General features: G+C 43.6%; 1 protein-coding gene across 2 annotated transcripts in view; it reads left to right on the top strand.

Moving 5' to 3' along the window:
- Positions 1 to 274: 274 nt before the first annotated feature.
- Positions 275 to 21,857, top strand: part of Efna5 (ephrin A5) — a 278,621-nt gene continuing 257,038 nt past the window's right edge. For both annotated transcript variants that reach the window (XM_050153492.1, XM_050153491.1), the window contains exon 1: positions 275 to 537. In XM_050153492.1, coding sequence (XP_050009449.1) covers positions 413 to 537 — 125 coding nt within the window. In that variant the 5' untranslated portion in view covers positions 275 to 412. The remainder of the gene's footprint in view (positions 538 to 21,857) is intronic.

Raw genomic sequence — 21,857 nt, 5'->3', positions numbered from 1 at the left:
CGCCTGCCCTGACCCGCGCTGCCGCCGCCCGGCCCCGCACGCACCTCCCTCTCCCGGGGTGACCGGCCTGCAGCCGCCGCCCGAGACACAGCTCTGCACCCCTTCCCCCGCCCTCGCCGCCGCCACCGCACATACGCACGCGTCTCTCCGTCTTGTGATTCTTCTCCCCTCCCGAGCCCTTCAGGGGGGGTGCGAGTTTGTCCCCCTCTCCCACCGCAACCCACTGCCTTCTTTTCTTCTCGCCCTCCTCCTCCCGCGCTCGCCGCGCTTCTCTCGCCCCATCATTTTATTTATTCATATTTATTTGGCGTCCGGTCTGGTCTCTTCTTTCTACCCCTCTTCCTCCCTCCCTCTGGATCCCCGCTCTCTCCCCGGAGTGGCGCGTCGGGGGCTCCGCCGCTGGCCAGGCGTGATGTTGCACGTGGAGATGTTGACGCTGCTGTTTCTGGTGCTCTGGATGTGTGTGTTCAGCCAGGACCCGGGTTCCAAAGTCGTCGCCGACCGCTACGCTGTCTACTGGAACAGCAGCAACCCCAGGTAAGGTGGCCGGGGTGGGGGCGCCGAGAGCTCCGGCTCCGCGGGCCTGGGCCGGGAGCGGGGAGCAGCGGTGGCCGGGAGCGGCGCGCACCAGCCGCAGGCAGCGCGCGCCCTAGGAGCCTGCCTGCGTCGCCTGTCGCTGCTGGCTGCTGGCTGCCGGGCGCCGGCGGGAAGCGCTCGCTCCGCGCCGCTCTTTGTTAAGCTACGGCCGCAGGACCGGCTGGCTGCTGCTTGGAATCTCCTGGGCTGTGCGGAGCCGCTGCCTCCGAGGGGGTGCGGGGAAAGGGACGAAAATGGGCGGGAGCCGGGAACCAGCGACTTCGCTTGCAAGCCGGGGAGACTGGCTTGCACCTCCGGATCCCGGCTTAGGGCATGGGTCTGGGAAAAGCTCTGGGTGCGTATCGGCGAGAGTTTGCTCCTGGAGCCTGCTGGGCCCGGGGAACCAGCTAAACATCTAAGTGGCTTTTTTTTTTTTTTTTTTGCTTGTGTTTGTTTGTAATTTAAACATAATTCCTCCTTTTCCCCCTGTGCGCGCCCAGAGCGCACGGTTAGGGGAAGCGAAGGGGGGGGGGGTCGTGTGTTGATGGAAAGCGGAAGCTTTAGGTTTTAATGTTCTTTTTAACTGAGAGAAAACTGTTCGTTGAACCCCCCAACCCGAGTCGGTCTAAGGCCCAGCACGCTTGGCGGTGGAAAGGATTCTCCTAGCTCGGGCACCCTCCTTTCCCCCGGTGGGCTTAAGGTGCCAGAAAGTTTGATCGAAAGCCGGGTTACGTCACGAGTGCTGAGCGAGCTGCTGGAGTTGGCGAGCCGGAAGGTGGGAGCCTTCGCCCCAGGGCCTGGCGCTGCGCAGCTGGAGGGACGCGCGGTTACCTGGAACTGAGTGCCCGCGACCCCGAAGCCCGCGGGCTACGCGGGAGGCTGGAGGCGGGTTCCGGGGACTGCCCCAGCGCACGTGCTGGGCCCCAGCCAGCCGCAGCCACCCTGCGTTTCTGGACCCTGGAGAGGGGAGGAGGGTCGTCTCAAGCACCAGGCAGACCCTTTCGGGTCCGGAGCATTTCCAGACCGTACTTTCTCCCGGATCTGGACCAGCAATCGGGCCCGCTGGGCCCACTTCGCTCAGCTTCCTGCTGTGGGCTGGTGCTGGTGTTGTCCTGGGAGGGAAGCAGTATCGCTTGTACCTAGGATCATAGGTTTTTCTCTGAGCCGAAGTGGAAGTTGCGAGAAAAGAGGCGGGAGGCCGAGGGCTGAGCCTGTGGTTGTGGCGCATCTACTGCTCTGGACTAGGGGGCCGGCGGACACCTCCAACCCAGTTTCCCACCAGCCCTTTCTAGCGCCTCCAGCTTGCCCTCCGTGTGAATTCGCGAGGATTCCCAGCTTGACTGGGGTCAGCTGGGATGAAGAGCTGATTTCTCCAGGAACGCTCTAAGGGTTGCCCAGCCTAGGAAGAATCCGCCCCGCCCTGTTCCTTCAGCCCAGTCACACCCAGGTAGCCTTAAGTCCTAAGTGCCCGCCTAGCACAAGTGGAGACATCACTGAAAGTTTGCGTTTTTAATCAAAAGGGTGTTATGGGGGTGGGAATTAGAATGGGAAACTATTTCCTCTTTGACACGCCACTAACTACTATTAGGGAAAGAGAAAGAGACGACTGTGCTGAAGAATCTGCCTTTTATTAAAGCCGACAAGACAAATAGAGCAAGCTTTCCAGTTACGATGGTGTTAAGAGCAAGTCTAGGGTCTAATTATGTTGCTTGGCGTAGTCCTCTCTGGACTTTATTGGGAAGCGAGTATGGAACAACAGCTTGTATTTTTAAACTTAAGTGCTTAATCTATAGGGTCAGTTGTTTGAATTTGAGACAGTTGGCTCTTGTTTGCCACTTAAAAACTCAGTGAGATCTTTTTGCCCCGGTATTCATTCATTAGAAAGGTGGGCATTCCAGTTTGCCCTGGGTTTTAGCAGAAGGAAGCATCAAAATGTCTGATCTGCCACCCCCACGCCTGTCAAGTTAGGCTCAGTAAGTTGCAGGACATTTTATCTCAGTTTTAGTCTTTTGATACCATTGTTTAGTTTGAGATTAGCAAATTGATTTTTGTCATAGGTCATTTTTTTTTAAATAAATCTGGCCTTCCTAAAGAAAACTCTTTCTCTCAGGATACCACGGTGGCTTTGAACCTTCTCTAAGTTAGAATCTGTAGACTTTTTTTTTTTTTTAAATACCAGGAGTAGATCTTAAACTAGCATGCTAATTTGAACACTGCGGAAAATGTCTCCCTATTTGATTATTAGCAATTTGATGACATTCCAAAAAAGAGTCAGGGACCTTTCTCAGATCCAACGTTTTATAGTCTTAGGGATATACGGAGGCATTTATTGTGGTATGTTGTTAAATTAAAACTTACTTTAAAGATAGGTAGTTGTAGGTAGTTTTAATTCAGCTTTATTGAGCGAAGTGTACTTTTTATACATTAGGAAAAGTCAGTTTTCTGTAACCCAAGGGGGTAAATGAAAAACAAGTAATTTCAAAGTAAAAACCAGTTCTTTGTCCCAGGGATAGAAAACATGTCATAGAATCTGTATGGATTTATTCAGTATTACAAATTGAATGTTGTATATTTCCTTTTCATATACATTATGATTTTGTAAAGTAAGTTAGCCCCGACTTTTGGTCTTCTCTAGGTGAGTCAAGATTTTGCTGGATCAGTAAAGCAATAAACAGACTTCAGCCTTTGGAAAAATAAGTAGACTGTATTACTTGCAATTTAAATTCTATTTTAACTTAAAAGTTCAGTGAGCACATTAAACTGATAAGAATGAGTAGTTTCTGTAAACAAAGTAAATATATTTTAACTTCTGTTAGATTCTGCTTGAGGCTGTGTTTGTTTAGGTTGAAATAAAATTAAATATATCTTGGCCATAAGCATAGGCAGCTCACTCTGTAGCATTACTTGAAGTAACTTCTGAGGCACATAGAATTTTGTCTACCTTATGGAGTATCTTCCCTGACTTGGCGTTGGTTATAGGAAAATATCAATTCATGTCCTGTCAGCATAGGTCTACGGCTAGAGATCCTCTCCGTGCTCCTCACTCCTGGGAAATGGATGTTCAGCTTTTAAACGTTGCTAACTTTTTAGTTGCCAGTATTTATTAGGCAGTGAACCCAATTGATTTTATGCATCAAATTGGCACAAATCTGTGCAATAGCAACTGATAAATATCAGTCTGAATAGAAGTACTATATCACGTTTGCCTAACTGCATCCTTCACGTTTCTCGGTTGTGAAGCCTTGCTGGAGTTTTACCTAAGAGTGTAGACAATCCTCTTTACTATGAAACTGCATTCTAGCTGGACAGTAAGGGAGTGATTTGCCCAATGAGAATCTAACTCAAAGAGAGTATACCTATTTGCTTTGACTTAAAACTGCAGAAAGATTTTAAGGAACTTTTGAAGATCGCTTACAATAATAAAACTTTATTTGCATCGCCCCCCCCCCTCTTGGTAGCTATGCTTATACAAATAGACACGACTTCATATTAAGAACACGTCCATTAACCTGAAGATTGCTGCAAACAGTTCAAAGCTCGCAACAACTATTCTTTTAAACACCGTGTGTATAGTGAACGTTGCTCTTTAGTTTCTCCATTTGCCAAAGTGATGCTGGAGTCATTAAATATGTCTTCTGATCTGTATTGTAGGTAAGGGAGTTAAAAAAAAGAGAGAGACAGTTGCAAATATAGCAGATACAGCTCTTCTCAATCTGTGTTTTGCTTCTGCTAAGGTATGAATATTATTACTTTAAGAGTTTATTCTCTTCTGTTAAGTGTGTTAGGTTTCACTAAACACAATCTAGTTTTCTTTTTCCTTTGCATCCTTTCATTTCTGTAGGAACTAGAAGCTTGTCGCCTACGAGCAGTAGCTCACTTGCGTTGTTTGGCTGTGTTTTCATCTGGAGTTCTGAAAGTGACCGGAGTTGTGGGCTAGCAGCCCTGAGTGTTTCTGAAGCTGAGGGACCCATGCACACAGCCAAGGAGGGCGAAGTGCTAATATTTTTCTAAGAATATCCCCTTGGGTATTTGTCTTTCCAAATTCAGTGGTTCGTTTTAAAAACATCCGAGCCATCGTCAGTTTGGTCATGGATGCCAGAACCCTGGCACTGTGCTTTTTTCATTGACAAGGAAAGGAAATCATCACCGTTTAAATCTGGGCATGAGGAGTGAAGGGAGAGGGCAGAGTCATCTTTGTGTCCAGTGGGGTCTGTGATTGAATCTGTAAAGGATTTCCTTTACTTCTTGAAGTTTCATATTTTTAAAGTGATGTCTTTATATGTTCAAAACACATTAAAAATGGTATCATACGAAATCAAACTCTTGAGTTTCAGTGCCATGTAATGTTATCATTTTTATTAGCTATATTGGGATAAGTTTATCGTTTTGATATTTATATCAGAGTTACATAAGTACTCTACATTAGATGGGTAACTCATGTCCGTATGTGTGTCCATTTATAGATCTGCGGTCTACACCACCCTCCCTTCCTCTCTCCTTCAGATACAGACATTTGCAGAAGTCCTCGTCTTGGTTTTTGGCCTGCCTTTCCTGGAGTTTAACAGAGCGAGATTAGCTGCTGAGTTTATTATTCCCCAGCCATGATGTGCATTATTTTAAGTTATAGCAAGCTAGCAGAAAGCATATCCTGCCTGCTTCTAAGGTGACTGACACACCAGTGCTGTGTGAGGCTGCTGTCCGGGCTCATTCAGCCTTTTCAGTATGAGACCAGTATCAAGAAACTGAGTAGTCCACGCTCTCAGAGCCAGCTGTTAGGAGTTCCCTTCTTCCGTGGTGTGACTTGAGAGGTATTAGCCAGGTTTATTCTGTGCCTGATACACAATAGCGCTGGAGCTCTCTGCCTGTGACAATAGGGGCAGTAGGGGCAGGTTTAGATGGAACACTTAGCTTTTGGGGGCAGATTCGCTTCCTGAGTTTTCTGCTGTTTAATCTTGCAAAGTGCCTCTCTGAACAGGCGTTTCATGGCCTTCTCCCCACTGACCTGGCTTCCTGTTGGACAGGGACAGATAAAGATGGTACTTCCCTTCTCTCCTGTTGCTATGAGAGGAGCATCCTACCAGCCTCACGCTGGGCCAAGAAAGTGAATGTGTACAATTAGTCCTTCAGGAGTCCTGGGCTTTGCTAGCGTAGGAAAAGAAGATGCCAAAATAATTTATCCGAGAGAGAGAGAGAGAGAGGGGGGGGGGGAGGTTTGGAGGGAGAGAGGAACAAAACGTAAGAATATGTTTTAAAAAACAATTTTGTGTATATAGTAGTATCTGGTGCATTGTATAGTCTATTTTTTCAAAGTAAGTCATTTGCTTAATCTTTGAAAAAGACTCCATTCCTTTTCTGACTGCTTTGAAAAAGCTCCTTCGTTAGAAGGGTTTTAAAAGGTATGGTCTGATCAGTAATGAGCCATTCTGTGTTGGGTCAGTCCATGGTATTGATTTTCTTTTCACAAGTAGTATATAAACTATTAAAATATCAGCATAACTACAATGTCCATAGTGAAAAGGAAGCCTGTGTTCCCCTAAGCACACTGAGGAAGGCAGTCCTTGCCCCTTGCCCGGGACAACTCACTCAGACGAGTGTTCTACACAGAGGGGAAAATTTGTGTTTTGATCAGTTGTGACAAATAACACCTTCATATTTAGGCATAAAAACTTCAAAGGGGAGTATGAGGAATGAGTTATTAATGCTCACTTTTAATAATTTGTCTTACCATAGTGGTCTCGGCCAAGCGTCAATAAATTACTGTCTCTTTGAAGGGGCTGATTTATACTCTTCCATTTATATGTTGGTCTGCTTTTCAACCCATGTCCTGAGATGTTTTGTAGAAAAGTTTCTTGTGATTAATGTGAACTTCCAGTGTTTCTGAATAGGAGATTACTCACCACTAGGAAGTCCGCTTTTTCCCCCTCTTAAATTTGTTTGCATTTTTATGTTTTCAAAATGTAGTCAGTCACGAGCAAGTCGGCACCATGACACTGAACCACTTGGTTTAAAAGTAAACATTAGTAACGTAAACTCTCTGTGCAAAAATGACTATACATACTTCTTGGTGAAGAGAAATCCATGTATTTTTGGTCTTCTTGATGGTCCGTAGTCCTTACTGCATTCCCTAAAGGAGTATTGCTGAGCTTCTGAAATCCATGTAGCATTTGCCCATAGATGATTTCCATGAATACAGACTCCTGATTTTTGAACTTTCTGAATCTAGTTTTCTAACAGTGAACCGTATGTTTCAACAAACATTACTCTAAGATATTGAAAACTCCTCCTGAAGTTACCTAGCTGCTGAGCGACCGCAGCCACACTCGCAAGGGCTCACTCAGCCTTCATTCAGGTGAATTCTATCATTTTCAATAAGGAAAACTAACCCTTTGTCATCTTTAGAAACATCCTTCACGCAACTGACAGTTGACAGGTTGAAGAAAATGTTACTGTCAGGTCTTATTTTCCACCCAAGGGAGGAATAAAAATAGGTTTATAGGATTTTTTTTTTAAAAAAATCTACTTAAAAGTTATTTCAAGATGGAGGGAAATATTTTTAATTTTTATATGGAAGTCATCAAATTAGTCTGCCCTTACTTCAGGGAAGGTCGGCGAATGCATTTCTAGGAGAGATTCTGAACAGTTGGTTTCCTATGCTTTAACTCTACGAGGACAAATGCAGTTGAACCGCTTGTGTGTTTTTATATAGGATTCTTAAGAGATGCGAGTTGATATTATTCCTATTGTGGTTTAGCCAATGGCCTGATTTTCATGACTGGGGATCATGATTTGGTGTGAAACAGAAGTGAGAACTTACCCATCTGTGATGCCCCAGGATCGCCACGCACATGCGTGTAGACCTTAGACAGCCGTGCTGTGTGTGCACACAAAGATTGGACCATTTTGAGAACTGGCTTTGTTATTAATACCTTCAGAGATCTGTACAGTGGAACCAGTGTGTTCCCAGGTAGAAGTGTTGATGAACACACAGAAATTAGAATAAGACTAAAGTCCTGTTTCTGCGTTTAGACAAGCTGGGTTTGGCTTCCAGCATTTTTCCTTTCTAACCTCCTCTCAAAGCAGCCATCTTGTTTTAAGTCCGATTTCATTTTTCTCATGAAGATCGTCTGGAAATGAATATGGATGCAGAAGCGGGCTAAACCACCAAGTAAGCATTTTGGTGGGACTCTGTGTTAAAGCACTAGCTTCATTTACAAAGTCACGAAAATGCTGTCTTCCTGTGTTGAGTTGACAAAAGGGTGTTTTAAGTAGTGTTGATGTGCTTAGCCGAGGTGTGTCCTATTTTAATGTTAAATGCTAGGCTATACCATATTTCCATAAGTGCTTTTCTCTCGAAGCTTACGATTCACTGCTAATTTCAAGGCAATATGTCGGCACCCCCACCCTCTCTACTGATTTCTTTTTGCTGACCCAATTAAGTAGTTCTTCCTATTGTCTGACATCAGTGGCCCCCCCTCCCCAGCAGGAACACATATAATTGATGATCATTACCAGGTATCTTTATGCAGTAAGAGGCAGGGGTAGAAATGAGGATGCTTCCTAAATTAAAGCATTTGTATGCTTTAAGAAGCATTAGGTGATGTCAGAGCCCAGGTGCCCATGAAATACAGAGTCTCTCTCTCTCTCTCTCTCTCTCTCTCTCTCTCTCTCTCTCTCTCTCTCTTAATACACACTCTTTTGAGGGTATTAAAAGAGAATTATTTTAGAGGCAAGCACATTTGTTACTGAAACTTGTGAGATCATATGGGCTGAGTCTGTTCTGCTTTCTACCACGTTCTGTATTTCTGGGTACAGTTGGAAGAACATGTGGCCTAGTAAACTTTACCAAAAGTTTACCCTACACTTCTTACTGCTGCATCTGTTTGATGATGTCTGGGAACATCATTATCTTGTATTTTGGTAAAAGCAAGGCTTCCTGAAGATTAATTTCTAAAGTAGCCCATCTCCGTCTGTCTCCTTTAAACTGGGCCCTCGGTCTGCTTCAGATCACTAGAGTTCAGTAGAAGAGGCGCTTGCGTGGTTCTTCTAGACGCAGGGTGAAGAGCGCAAGTAAGCCTCATGCTTAAAGAACAGATAGACATCTTACGGTTAAAGTCAAGATCTGAGTTGGCAGAGTTTTTTTTTTTTTTTTTTTTTTTTTTTTTTTTTACCAGAAAGCTTCTCTCTGGTCCATCATCTCCTTTCCTTTGACAGGCTGGTGGAGAAGATTAAAATAGCTGAGCGTTCAAAGTGACCTTTTAGCTTTAAATGAACTAACAAATACCTTTGTTTTTTAATGCTATTTCCGAGCTGTCAGAGTTTCCATTTTAAGTTTTACTAGTGACTTATTTATATAGGTTAAAAGCTGTAATTAACAATTAGCTCTTGCCTCTTACTATGAGAACACGCACGATGAAAGCGTTTTCCTTGTAGGAAATGTGGTCTTGTGGTTTGAGTAAAATTAAGTTATGGTTTTAGTGAAGTCATTAATTGTAGTACAAATTGTTACCCAGGTTTTGATGATGGGGGAAAGACATGATAGATGATGTTTCTGAGATGTCAGTGGGATGACTGTTTTGCTGCTTTTTTTTTTTTTTTGGAGCTTAATATATAGGAGACTTAACCTACTGAATAATGTTTTTATAGTGTTTAATTTAATGGAGACAAGTGAGACTGGAAAGAAAGGTTAAGGCAACTCTCACTATGGGGAAATGGTCTTTTGTATTTAACAATTAGGTTAAACAAAGTGTGAGCAAATGGACCCCGGCCCCCTTCTATTGTTTCAGTGCAAGAAGATTCGGACAGATGTGGGAATGTGGAAGCAGTGACCTCTGACTCGCACAGCATGGCCACTGCCCTGGCACATAAGTGTCCTGAGCCACCATCGTAGCAGGGGACCGGTTTGAAGTGACTGACACTTTGAGATGGAGCCCCTGCAGCCCATGCTGTGGTTCTTTGCAGCCTTGCAGGGCTTCACCAGGCTTCCCAGCTTCGGAAGAGCCTCGCCCGCACCCTTTAGGAGAAACGCTTCTAGGGCTCAGAGCTCTGCTGTCTTCTGGATGTGGTCTCCGTCAGTGCGGTTGCTATAAAGCTTTGCTTCCAGATAAGTTTACTCCTCCACTCCTCCAGTTGGAATGATGCAGGATGAGGGAGGCTCAGAGGTACCTTTCTGCTGGGACAAAGCACTTGCCTGCTTTATTTAGCAAATACCTTTTTTTTTTTTTTTTTTTTTTTTTTTTTTTTTTTAAAGATAGCTGAAAGAAACGGCTTTGTTAAAGGCCTTTTCTTTTCGTTCCAGGTCTGCAATCTTGCCAGTAACCTTTGGGTTCAGGCAGACCATTACTGTTTTAGATACTGTGGCATTCTGTGTTTTCTTCATATATTTGTTTACTGTTACTGCCTCAATAAACTTTTATGCCTATTTCTGTAGTTTTTTTGGCAGGGGCTCCATTTATTAGCATTTAGTGACCCAGCACTAAAGAGGGGTGCAGTTCAAATAGTCGTGCTTCTGACAGGGTTTTGTGTCAAACGAGGGAAAATAATAGGGAAATGAAAGCTGCCAAAACGTGTCTCCCAGCTACTAATTAATCAGAAGGGAAAGGACCTCGGTGGCAGATCTCATGTCCACCCTGGCAGCAACTTGGGGACGCTTCCTTTTAAATACTGGATAAAAGAAATTGAAGTAAGCCTTAGGAAATGTAGCACCCAGATAGAAGATGCAAATATATATATATTTTTTTAATTCTGTGAAAAACGAGACAAAAACCATAACTTAATACTGAATCTCTGTATTCTTCCCAGCTGTTATCGAAAACATAAAGCTATTCTAAAGAGTATTTCCCTTATTAATAAGCAATGCCTTTATTCTTATTAATATTTTAATATAAGCATTATACTATTCTTGGTTTTAGTTCTGGTGTAACACTTATACATGTTTGATTGTCCAGAGACTTAGGTGTTATTTTGAAGCTTTCACCCTCATTTTGTGCCCGTCATCAATATTTGGAGATTCTTCTAATTGGGGAAAGAAACTCCCTTCCCCCACAAGTTAAAATGTGTTTGTAGGCAGACTTTACTTTTTTTCTGGCCATGTTTCCTCTATGGTTGCTGGGCCCACAATTAAATGCCTGTTATTAATGTATTTTTTCCATAGCATTACAACACAAGGAAAAGGTCTTGTGTTGAACTATAGCTGTCAGGGGAACAATGAGAACTAATTACACACTCAGCTATCACCAGTGTTGACTGTCCTCTTGGGAAGACAACAACATGGTGTGTGTGTGTGTGTGTGTATGTGTGTGGGTGTGTGTGAGTAGTTCATATGTATACACATAGGGTCAGACATACCTTCTAGTTCATTTTTAATCTATATGTTTTCTGAATCTAAATGAACCATTGGCAACAAAATGTACATAGAGCTATTCGGCTCAGCTACTTAGGTTTAAGAACAACAGTTCTTTGATGGGGAGCCCCCACACTTTAGTGCCTCTTCTTCATAATGTAGATGGGATCAGTCAATTTATGCCTCTGAGTATCTCATTAATTTAGATATTATTTGGGCATGGTCTTGTAATCAGTGCACACATGTTGTTAATTATCTGATTCTTCCTTACAATTATTTCTCGAAAATTGACAGTTCCTTACCTAAATGTTTGTGGCGCTTTCAGGACAGTCAGTTTATTCTGCAGAGTTCTTTGCTGCTGTGTCACTGTCCTGGTCACAGTTTTGATGTATTTAAGAAAGGAAGCAAAGCAAGAAATAGTGCTTTTTTTCTTTCAACCATCAACAGCTTCGGTATGTTTGCTCATGAGCCTTTGAGTTATTAAGTAGCAGGGTGTTTCGGAACCGGTTCTGGGTTGCGGTCACTTCACACTCAGCTTGTGTGGAGGATCCTGCCCAGAGTCACTTGTCTTCTAGAAATGCTTTACACGAACACTTTTCATTCTTTGGGTGAATTCTCTCTGTTTGAAGAGAATGCATTTCTTGTGTCTCATACCAGATCCAAATGGGGGAATTCAGGAATTTTGTATTGATTCAAACATATCTCAAAAATTGAGTTCACATTAAAGGAATGTTGTAGGTATTAGTAATAATATATTCTATCAGTAATAATATATTCATGTGTTAGATACTTAGAAGTTATGATTGATAAAATATTTATTGAGTGAGACCATGTGTACAACACCGAGAGGCATAACGAAGACTCAGAGAGAAGGCAGGCGGTGTCTGTGCCCATAAGGAATTCAAGAGTTTAGTTCAGAGTTAAGAATTTTGTGGCTCTAAATGACAGGACAGAGTAGAAAATAAGAAGAAAAAAGAAGAAATCTTCACCTCATTTCACTTGGTAGGAGCCTGTAAAGTGTCTCCTGTGGACCAGTTTTGGTTCTTAGAGCTGGCAATAGAGTATTGTAGACAACATGCCAGCCACCAGGAAACATATATTCAGTGCTTTCTAGGGCCCTTTATCTTACCCTTAGGGTGCACTTAAAGGCCTTGGGGAATCTTGCTGAAAGGTAGATTTTAATTTAGTAGACCTAGGTAGAGACCCAGTCTCTCACATTTCTGACAAGGTACCAGGGGAGAGTGTCATGTCCAGTGATTCTGAGACCTTTGACTGGGAACTAATTTGAGCTTGGGTGTCCCCTGAATATTCAGTGGGAGAGGTTGATTCTCTCTGGCTAAGGACTCCGGGTGGTGATTGCCTGGGCCTCCTATGAAACCGTCTCTGTGGTTTCTAAAATGGCTTCCTATTTGCATGAGTGAAATCATTCGCCATTTAAAAGGCCTGAAAGGCCCAGCAGTCTTCATTTCTAGCTGTTTCCGCCAAATTGCAGACATATAAAATAAAATCGTACGTTGAGGTTTATGGTTCATTGAAAATGTACCATTAACAAGGTGAAGGCTGGGGATTTGGTTGTAAGTCCGCTCTGGAGACAAATCCTACTGCAGTGGAAATGTTGTCTTGGCCCAAGAAGTTTGAAGAGAACCTTGCTATGAATTTTTAGGGAATTTACATGCAAACCTTCCCCGAAGGCACTGTAAATTGAAGTTCCGGGATGACACCTCAAAACCAGACTTTTAACACTTTCTAATTTACCTCCATGCGGTCAAATGAGCCCAGAATGTTTATTTTATATTTACACAGAAGATGCATAGTGACAGTTTTTCTTTTCCCACTGGCTGAGTGTCCTGTGTGTGGCTTTCAGGAACCTACACTTCGGCAGAGCTTTACCTACTGGGGGAAGATCCTTCCTGCTCTAAATTTCTATGATGCCAGTGTCCTTAGCGTGAAGCTGTTCCTAAGCGTCTATAGATAGGTTTCTGTGTCCTGTCACAGTGAAGGCCTCAGTTTCTTCTGTCGCCAAGAGTGTGTGATGATTTCATCAACAGGTAGCCACAGGGCTGGCTAGACTTTGGACATTCTGCCTTCTTTTGTTTATCGTTTCTGTCCTTATTCTCTTGCGGTGGATCCAGTACCACCGACCTAAGTGAAACCTACATCTCTGAAAGCATCATTCAGTAGACTTGATGCTGATGTAGAAAGAAAGATAAAATCTGCTGTCTCTCTCAGGTCCTTACGAAGGGAAACCAAGACGATGGTGAGCATTCTACTTAGCTATGCCTTTATTTTTTTAAAATTATTGTAATTATAATAACTATTTTTATTGTTGTTGTTGTTGTAGAGACAGTCTTGCTTTGCAGCTCTGCCTAGCCTACAATTCGCTGTGTAGACCAGGGTGGCCTTGAACTCACAGAGACCAGCCTGCCTCTGCCTCCCGAGTGCTGGGATAAAGGAGCGCATCTCCTGGCTTGCTCTTACTTTACAACAGTGTTTGCCAACACTTTTTGTGGTTAATTATAAAGCACAAGCAAACATCCCCCTTGTTAAATTCTTGATATAATGAATTTAATTAAAATTCTGGGCAGCAGTTGGTAAGAACAATGAACATTATTAAGAATAGTAATTCAGTATAGGGTTGTTTGTTCATTTGTACGCGTGGGTGTGTGCTTCCCCTGGCATAAAGGGAGGATGCTTCTCAATCGGAACGTTGAGGGGCCCTCTCCCTGTTTCTACAGTTTACAATTCTCCTAGATTAAAGAATTTTTCAGGCGCTTCAGCGAATGCGTGTGAGCTGAAGTGGCTCTTAGAAGGGAAGCGTGCTATGTACTTAGAAGACTTAAATTTAGGAATCGGCTGTATTGACTGATTAAAGTGAACTCATTTGAATATCTCCAAGGGAATGTCTTCATTCAACATAGGATCATGGACCTACGACGTCTGGTCAAGGGCGGGCTTAGAGTAAAGTAGACGATGGTCAGTAATTCTAACTAGTGTTTTGTCATCCCTCCCTGTACATTTTTTCTTTTTAAATATTTGGGGGCAGGGTTTCTCTACTTAACACCCCTGCCTATCCTCAGACTTGCTCTGTAGACCAGGCTGGCCTCAAATTCACAGAGATCCATCCTCCCCTGCCTTCCGAGGGCTGGGATTAAAGGCGTGCGTCACCAAGACCTGACTTTGCGCCCCCATTTTTACAAAACAGTAGATAAATATAGTGAATATTGAGAAATGTATCTTACGGCTATTAAAGGTACTTTTTTGTCAAATCAATAGATTGTAATTGAGTTTTTAGGCAAATATATATATATATATATACATACATACATATATATGTCAATTGTTTGGTAACATTAAGGGGGAAAAGCATTAAATTCATCTGTTTTTTAAATTTGAGTTTTGTTATCACAAATGTTTAGGGTAAAACTTTTTAGCATTATGGAGGCACAAGGCTTAGCGCACAAGATATTTAAAAACATAGTGAGGGGCTGGAGAGATGGCTCAGTGATTAAGAGCATTTGCTACTCTTACAGTGGACCCGGTTCAGTTCCCAGCACTCACATGGCAGCTCACAGCCGTCCATAAGTCTAGGTCCAGAGATCTGATGCCCTCTTCTGACCTCTGTGGGTGCCAAGCACTCACGTGGTTCACATACTACATGCAGGAAACAACTCTCACACATCAAATAAATAAGAAAGAAAACCAAAATCATATCAAACTGAATTTGCCAATCATCTTTTAGCTTTTTTTTGTTAAATTTTAGATCTAGTTAAATTTTATTGCTGGTTGAATTAGAAGTTCCCTTCATTAGTGTCACGTATGAACCTCGGTTTTTCACCATCTCAATAAATAAATAAGTGCAATAAAAATAAGGTCTCCCTTCTGTGAAAATTTAAAAGGAAACGTATATAGGAGCCCCTCAAATTGCTGTAGAACTGTTTGTAAGGTGGATAGAGGACATCAGCACTAGTGCACAGCCTACATGACCTTAACCGAGCAGGGGCCCAGTCTCCCTGAACCTGCGTTCCTCTTTTTAGCACTTAGCCTGGTTTATACACTCACTCAGACACCTGCTTCCCGGGCCAGGGACCGGAAGGGTCGGAGTTCAAGGGGGCACGTTTACGTCATACAGGTGACTCGCACTCTATAAAACCCAACATGTCCTTATAGATTTCAGATGAAAATGTTCTTCAAGTGGGGAGGGTGCCTCAGGCCTGTCGACCCAGCACTTGGGAGGCTGAGGCAGAAGTGGTGAGTTGAAAGCCAGCCTGTGCTCTGTAGCACCACTCTGTCTCAACGCAGGCAAGCACTATAGAACAAAAAACTGCAAAGGAGAAACTCGGTTCTCAGAAATAAAATCTTCCTTTCAGAGCATCTTGGGAGAGTTAACGTTTTAAAAGACGAATTTATCAGTGTGTGCTGTTGTATCTGGGAGCTATGAATTTTGCACTTGCATTGTTTTTTTTTTCTTTGTTTTATCTAGTTTTTGTTTTGAAGAGGGTCTCATTACAATTTATCGTTTGATTCCCACTCAAGGAGAAATGTGGGGAAAGTGGTACTTAGGGCCTGTCTGCCAGACCTTTCTCGGAGATGAGTTCTGGATCTCTCTTTTCAATTTGGTCATTTATTTTGATGTCCTGTTTTTCTCTTGGTTTGTTTGTCTATATTGTGTTCTCTGCTTTGGTCTTCATAGGTGTAATGAGATATCTCTTTCTCAAAGGAGAAATTAATGAATACCGACACCCTCCTGGAGAATGCTTGTATTTCCAATGAGGAGCTTGCTGAAACAAATCAATTTCTGTCTAAGGCTGTTCTTGCAGGCAACCAGGCTGGGCCTGAGATCTTGGAGTTTTCTGAATCTATGCCCCACCGCTCTGGGCTCTGGCAGTGAGTCTCCTGATGCCTGTCTGCTTCAGAAGTCTTGCTCCTGATGGCCTTAGAGCTTACTCCGTATTAATTATGCAGACATTAATGGGAGGAGCAATAGCAGACGGATCATAGCATCCAGCTGAATTTGTCAAGGAGCACATACTTCTTTTAGTGAAACCCGAGTTACATCACTGCCAAAGGACGGCTTCCTTGGAGAGCTGTCTGGGAATTATTCGAAGCAGATTTTACTTTGTATGTTTATAGTTAGGTGAATAGCAAATGAGCTCACCATTTGTTCTGAAATAGCATTCATGTCCTTACGTCATTATTTGAGAACATCCTTTTACTCTTAATTATATCCCCCCCCCCAAGAGAGAAACATGCTACAGAAGGGAAATGACCAGTAATTCATATGTGCAACACCCAGACACTTAGTGCTGCCAGCACTAATAGGCCGGTTGAGCTCTTCATTGGGAGCACTGAGGTCGTGTGAGTGAGCCATGCTAACATGGCAGAGCAGATTTCCCTTAGAAGCACAGCGCTTTAATATTTAAAATTGTGTGTCCAGGGGACCATTGGGCTTACTTATATTTGCTCTTTTAGCATCACATACCAAAGCTTTAGCTTTTTAAACTGGAAGTTAAAGTTTGCCATGAAAACTGACTTTCCACAACTTTCAGTTTTGTGTAATTTTCCTTATTTCGTGGCGTGGCTGCAGCGGCCTCCATCCGAAGCTTCTCCCCCCCACCCCTTAAAGATTTATTTATTTTTATTCATGCGTGTGTGCATGTCTGTGTGTTTATATGCACACGTAAGTGTGAATCCCCGCAAAGGCCAGAAGAGGGTGTCAGAGCCGCTGAAGCTGGAGGCTACAGGTGGTTTTTAGCTGTCTAAGGTAGATGCTGGGAACTGGAGCCTGGACCCCGTGACAGGAAGCTATTCCTCTTATCTGCTGAGCCATCTCTCTACCCCTCCACACCGCCCCCCCCCAAGCTTATGCTCTTTGTAAAAGAATAGTAAAGAAGTTTGACTGATTGACAGGCATTGGGTTACTAAACAATAAATTCTTAAATTCTTGCGTATCAGTTTTATAAAGTACCAGCCAGAAAAGTACTTGAACCAGGCCTCCTCAGCAGTTTCTTTCCCTGAGAGTGTGTTGTCGATTCAATCGAGTGTGTAACAGTTGCTTTCCATGTTGAAACAATTGGGTTGAATTACATTTTAATTGTTTGCCTTTTACTAATACAGGAAGTGGTGTAAAGACTGGAGCCAGGGCAGCTCATGCCTTGAGTGAATTGTAACAGGATAGGCAATTCTGTTGCTTGCTCTGTTCATACATTTTGGAGGGAAGAATGGTTTGAATGACTTGCTTTGTATTTGCCAAAGCTAAATTGTGTCACAGTATCTACATGCTTAGCATTTGGAAGATGATGACTTGCCCCTTTAATAAAAAAAAAAAAAAAGTCATAAATGATAACGCTGGCCAGTTGCAGGTCCTCTTGTTTTTATCATTGAACTGTTTGGCTCCGTCTCTGTCTTTCTAGAAGTTTTATGAACTATGAACTAAGGGCAGGAATTGTGACTAGGTTATAAAAATAACACAGTTTGCTTACTGATTTGGATAGAATAGTAAGCATTGCAATCAGCTAGAGCAGACAACTCTGAAATTGTTTAGATATGTAATCAAAATCTGTAATAATCCCATAGTTTTTAGTAAGATTTCCCAACCTCTTATGGGTTAATGCTGTGAGAATTGACTCTGTTTCAAAATTTAAAAAGCATTAAATCAGCTGAGCAACTGACCGTGTTTTCAGTTAAATAGTTTCGCTTTTACGAAGTAGAGCCTCCTCACATTGTCTCAACGCCGTTGGCGACACTAGGGTCCTGTGTGCTGTGCCTCAGCAAGCCCCCTCCACCTGTGGAAAGGGAGCATACGCACGACACTCCAGCTCCTCCCGTTAGCATCCCGATCAACCTGCTCAATCTGCTGCCAAGACAGACGGCACAGTCATGTCCCAGGGCATCCTCTTCATCCATGGGGTGTGGTAATCACGACTTCGCTTTAGGACACACTGGAATTGACAGCTGGATCAAAAGCAAGTTACGGAGGGTAGATTAATGGCCCCGGGGTCCTGCAGTGCCATTCTGGGCAGCAGGGGCAAGCACTGGCAAGCTCCAGGTTTCTAGGATCAGAGATAGATATACAGGGGTCGCATTAAGTGGATTTGCAGTGCAGCCTGATTTGGAGTTTTCAGACGGCAGTAATCAGTGTTTGGAAGACGATTGGTTTTTTTCTTGTTATAAATTGCTAATTAGTATTGATAGTCTAACCTGTTGTGTAGAAAATCCTCCCTTATTTTCTGAGAAAAGTGGCTTGGACAGTAATCTATTTACTCATCTCTACCCCTCTCTTGCCTCTTGTGAAAATAAAAATCTCGAAACCTCTAGGGACTCCCCACTGTTGAGTTCTGCTTGGAAGGAGCTTTAGAACAGTGGCTTCACACTCAAGTAAATATTGACTGGGGCCTGGCCTGAGCCCTGTTCAAAGCCTCCTATTGTTCCAGCTTACTCAGCACTCCAGCGCAGCCTGGAGTACGCATGTGTCAGGGAGAGAAGAAAGACCGTGGAGGGAGATGAACAGACCCACAGCTGAACTGTACAGCGGAAAGAGGAGCTGGCCACAAAGCCGGCCGGGGCTTGTGCGGGGTTGCAGAGAATTGAGGGGCCTGAAGTGCAGAAACACTGGCCGTCTTGTCTGCGGCAGAGAAGTTCAGCAGACACGAAGCTGCTTGTTTGGGTGGGTCCAGCTGGTCTCTGAGCGCAGCCTCCTTGGGGGTGATGCCGCCTTTTCCGGGACAGTACGGGTAGCTTTTGGGGGAACTCGAAAGAGAAATGGATAACTCTGAATTCCAGAGGCACAGTTCTCCCTTACTGATGCCCGGGCGGAGGCCCTGTCAATCTTCCTGCCTTCAGCTGTCATGTTGGATTACACACCCTCCTGGGCCTCCTAAGGGCCACAGCATCCCTAAGGTATCAGATGGGTGGGGGAGAGCCATATGCTCAGAAATGGAAGTTCTGAAGTTATGGAGAGTTGTTCTTTCGAGAAATTTGAACTTTTTCTCCAGACATCCTTTAGCTAGAGTGCAGATTCTCTTGGAAAGTGTATTTCTGTGAGTAAATGCTAAGTTTTTTTTTTAATCTTTTATTCAAGAACTCAAACCAAGAGCTGGCTGACTTATATTTTAGTGAAAACTATCCCGATTCTTTTACTAACCGGGAAAGTAAACATGATTAGAAAAAGAATCCTCATGTGTCTTAACTATGAAATAATTTTTAATAAGCACACAGGGAAAACCAACGACATGTTTGGAGGTTTTTATCACCACTGATATTTGGGGTCACTGTAAAAGCCCAGTCTTCTGGGATGTTCGATGTGAACACACCCGTGCTGAAGGCCACATGCAGGCAAATACCAGGATGATTAGAATATTCATTAATTGCTAAGACAATCACCAAACTGTTCTGCTCCGCTCGCATGTTAGGACAAACAGTGTCACACCAGAGCATGGAATGCTGTGCGCACTAGCAGAGACCACATCTGTCCCGGGGCGCTGGGACGCCCTTCCTGGAAGGGAAATCATTTCGTCTAGATTCTGAATAGACGGGCTTGGTTTTCATAATCATGATGGAAACACTAGAGGAATAGCCCAAGGGCCATCAGCAATGGGAACAAAGTTTGCAGACTGGCCTTGTAGGTGGAGGTGGAAGTAGAGCCTTGTATTCTGGGAAGTTACCTGAGACGTGTGTGGAAGAGGTGCCTTAGCCGGGTTGTGGGCTATGAATGTGAGGCTCTGCTTTTGCTTTGGCGTGGGGAAGAGGCGTTTTGGTCTTTGGTTTTGTTTCTGTAGACCAGTTTTAGGTTCACAGCACAACTGAACAGACTGTAGATACAGAAATACCCCATAGACCCTGGCCTTGTTAGCATCTATTTGGTCCTGATGAGAGCTCTTCTGAGAGCGGCATTAGAATGATTTTTGCTTTACAGATGAGCAAACTGGGTTTTGCATATTTTCAACTAGCCCAAGGCCTCTTAGCTGTAAGTGGCCCTTAACCACTCAGCTGGGCTGTGTAGAGCGACATCCTTAGTTTAATAGAACTTAGTGAAATGTTGAAGCATGACCTTGGGGCAAGATTTCTGAGGACTGACGGTGTCAAATGATAGGGAATCTATGCTAATATGAAGGGAGGATTAGCAACACACACTTTCAGTCCCGCTTATTGAGTGTTTAATGGACTGAAGTAGCAAGCAAAACGGTCGCACCGGTCGGCACATAATTAGTTCACAGCGCTGCTGTTTTGTGGACTTGATCTTTGGAGCGGTAAGGTTGTTTTATATGTGCAGAGATAGCCCCTGTGCATAGTCTGGAAGGAGCCGGCCTACCTCTGGCTCGTGAATAAATGTTCTAAAGTCAAGCATCATGCAATCAGGGCATTTTCCTAAATATTTAATCGAAGGTCCTGCACTTAGGGCCAGTTTGGGTAAACACGATCATCTAGAGTGATTTCATTTTTTTTTTTCTTGACAAAACAGGGTTCTCTGTGTATCCTAGGCTGTTCTGGAACTAACTTTGTAGACCAGGCTGGCCTCGAACCCACAGAGATTCTCCTGCCTCTGCCTCCCTGGTGGATTTAAACTTTTAATATATTTTACTTACCCTGTAGTACACAAATGTCAAGCATGAAATACTAGTTTGGGGGAGGAGTCGGAGGGAGAAAATGGAAGAGGGAAAGGATGTAATCACATTATAATTTTTTTCAGAGAAACAAATAGGGAGTAGACTGTGTTTGCTTGAATTGACTTTATTCCTGTGGCCTAGATTCTTTCTCCATCCACCTCTTTCATTCCCTTCATGTCTTTCCTTCAGTGTTTCTGCCCTGTAGCCTTGAAGCCAGTGAATTATTCCTGATTAGTCATCAGGATATATCCCTGCTAGGCTGGGCATGGCTCAGGCTCCCCACCAGCCTCCGGAAGTACCTGGCAGCGGAGGAAAGGGGTTGCTATTCCTTTATCCCCTCTACATCTTCTTTGCCAGATCTGTTAGCCTAATGTCTGGAGACATCAGGGGCTTTATCCTTCCTGTCCTGAAGCTGCAGTTGTCACACCCTCTCCTGCCTTAGTTGCTGATATGAATAATTTAAAGGTATTTGTCATGCAATAGTTAATGTACACTTTGGGTGCCGTCGTGGGTTCTGTTCTAGGTTATGGGATTCTTGAGGTCAGAGATTGCGGTTTGCATACAAAACCGCTGTACACCAGACTGGCTTGTGATGCCAAGAGTTTATGGTGGAGTCTGGTGGAGTTCTGTGCTTCTTCACTGGGTGTTTGCTGAGACCCAGAAAAAAATTAACCTTTCCATGTTTCAGTTTCCTGTCTACAAAGAGAAATAATCATATTCTCACCCAGTGGAATTATTTCCACAATTAAACGATGTGTTTTTACACGTAAAGCCTATAATGTTCTTTTATATACTATGTAGGCCATCCATATTGGCTATTAATAAGTAGAGTTAAATGAATTTTTATATTTTAATTTTTTTCTTGTACAGAATACCTAACAGTGATAGAACCCCACTCTACAGCCCTATGTAGGTTTGCAGCTGGTTTTGACCGGCTCTCAGCTTTCATGGATGTGCAGTGGGGAGGAGGTGTTGTTTGAAACATCAGCATGACTCACTGAGAAAGCGAATGAGTGTGATATGTCTTCAGTGAAATCCAGGGACTGTCACTCTTATGATTAAGTCACTTAGAGAGCTAATCACTGGCGGGCATGTTACATACAACTTCCATTGCCTGCACATCGTTTTATCCTGGCTGCTAACATGGCTGCGTGTTCTGAGACCCTAACTGAGGTCAGGTGCCAGTTATAAGGAGGTGCTGATTTGGACCCTTTGAAAGAGGAGGTGGTGTCTTTTCCAAAACTGCCAAGGCTTGGAATCCGGCTGGGTGCTTTTTTTTTCTTCCTCCCTCCCTCCCTCCCTCCCTCCCTCCCTCCCTCCCTCCCTCCCTCTCTTTCTTC

Source organism: Alexandromys fortis, unplaced genomic scaffold (assembly GCF_014885135.2).
Source record: "Alexandromys fortis isolate MF-2015 unplaced genomic scaffold, M_Fortis_MF-2015_v1.1 scaffold_61, whole genome shotgun sequence".
In the NCBI taxonomy this organism is placed as follows: Eukaryota; Metazoa; Chordata; class Mammalia; order Rodentia; family Cricetidae; genus Alexandromys; species Alexandromys fortis.
This window is presented reverse-complemented; position numbering and strand designations above follow the sequence as displayed.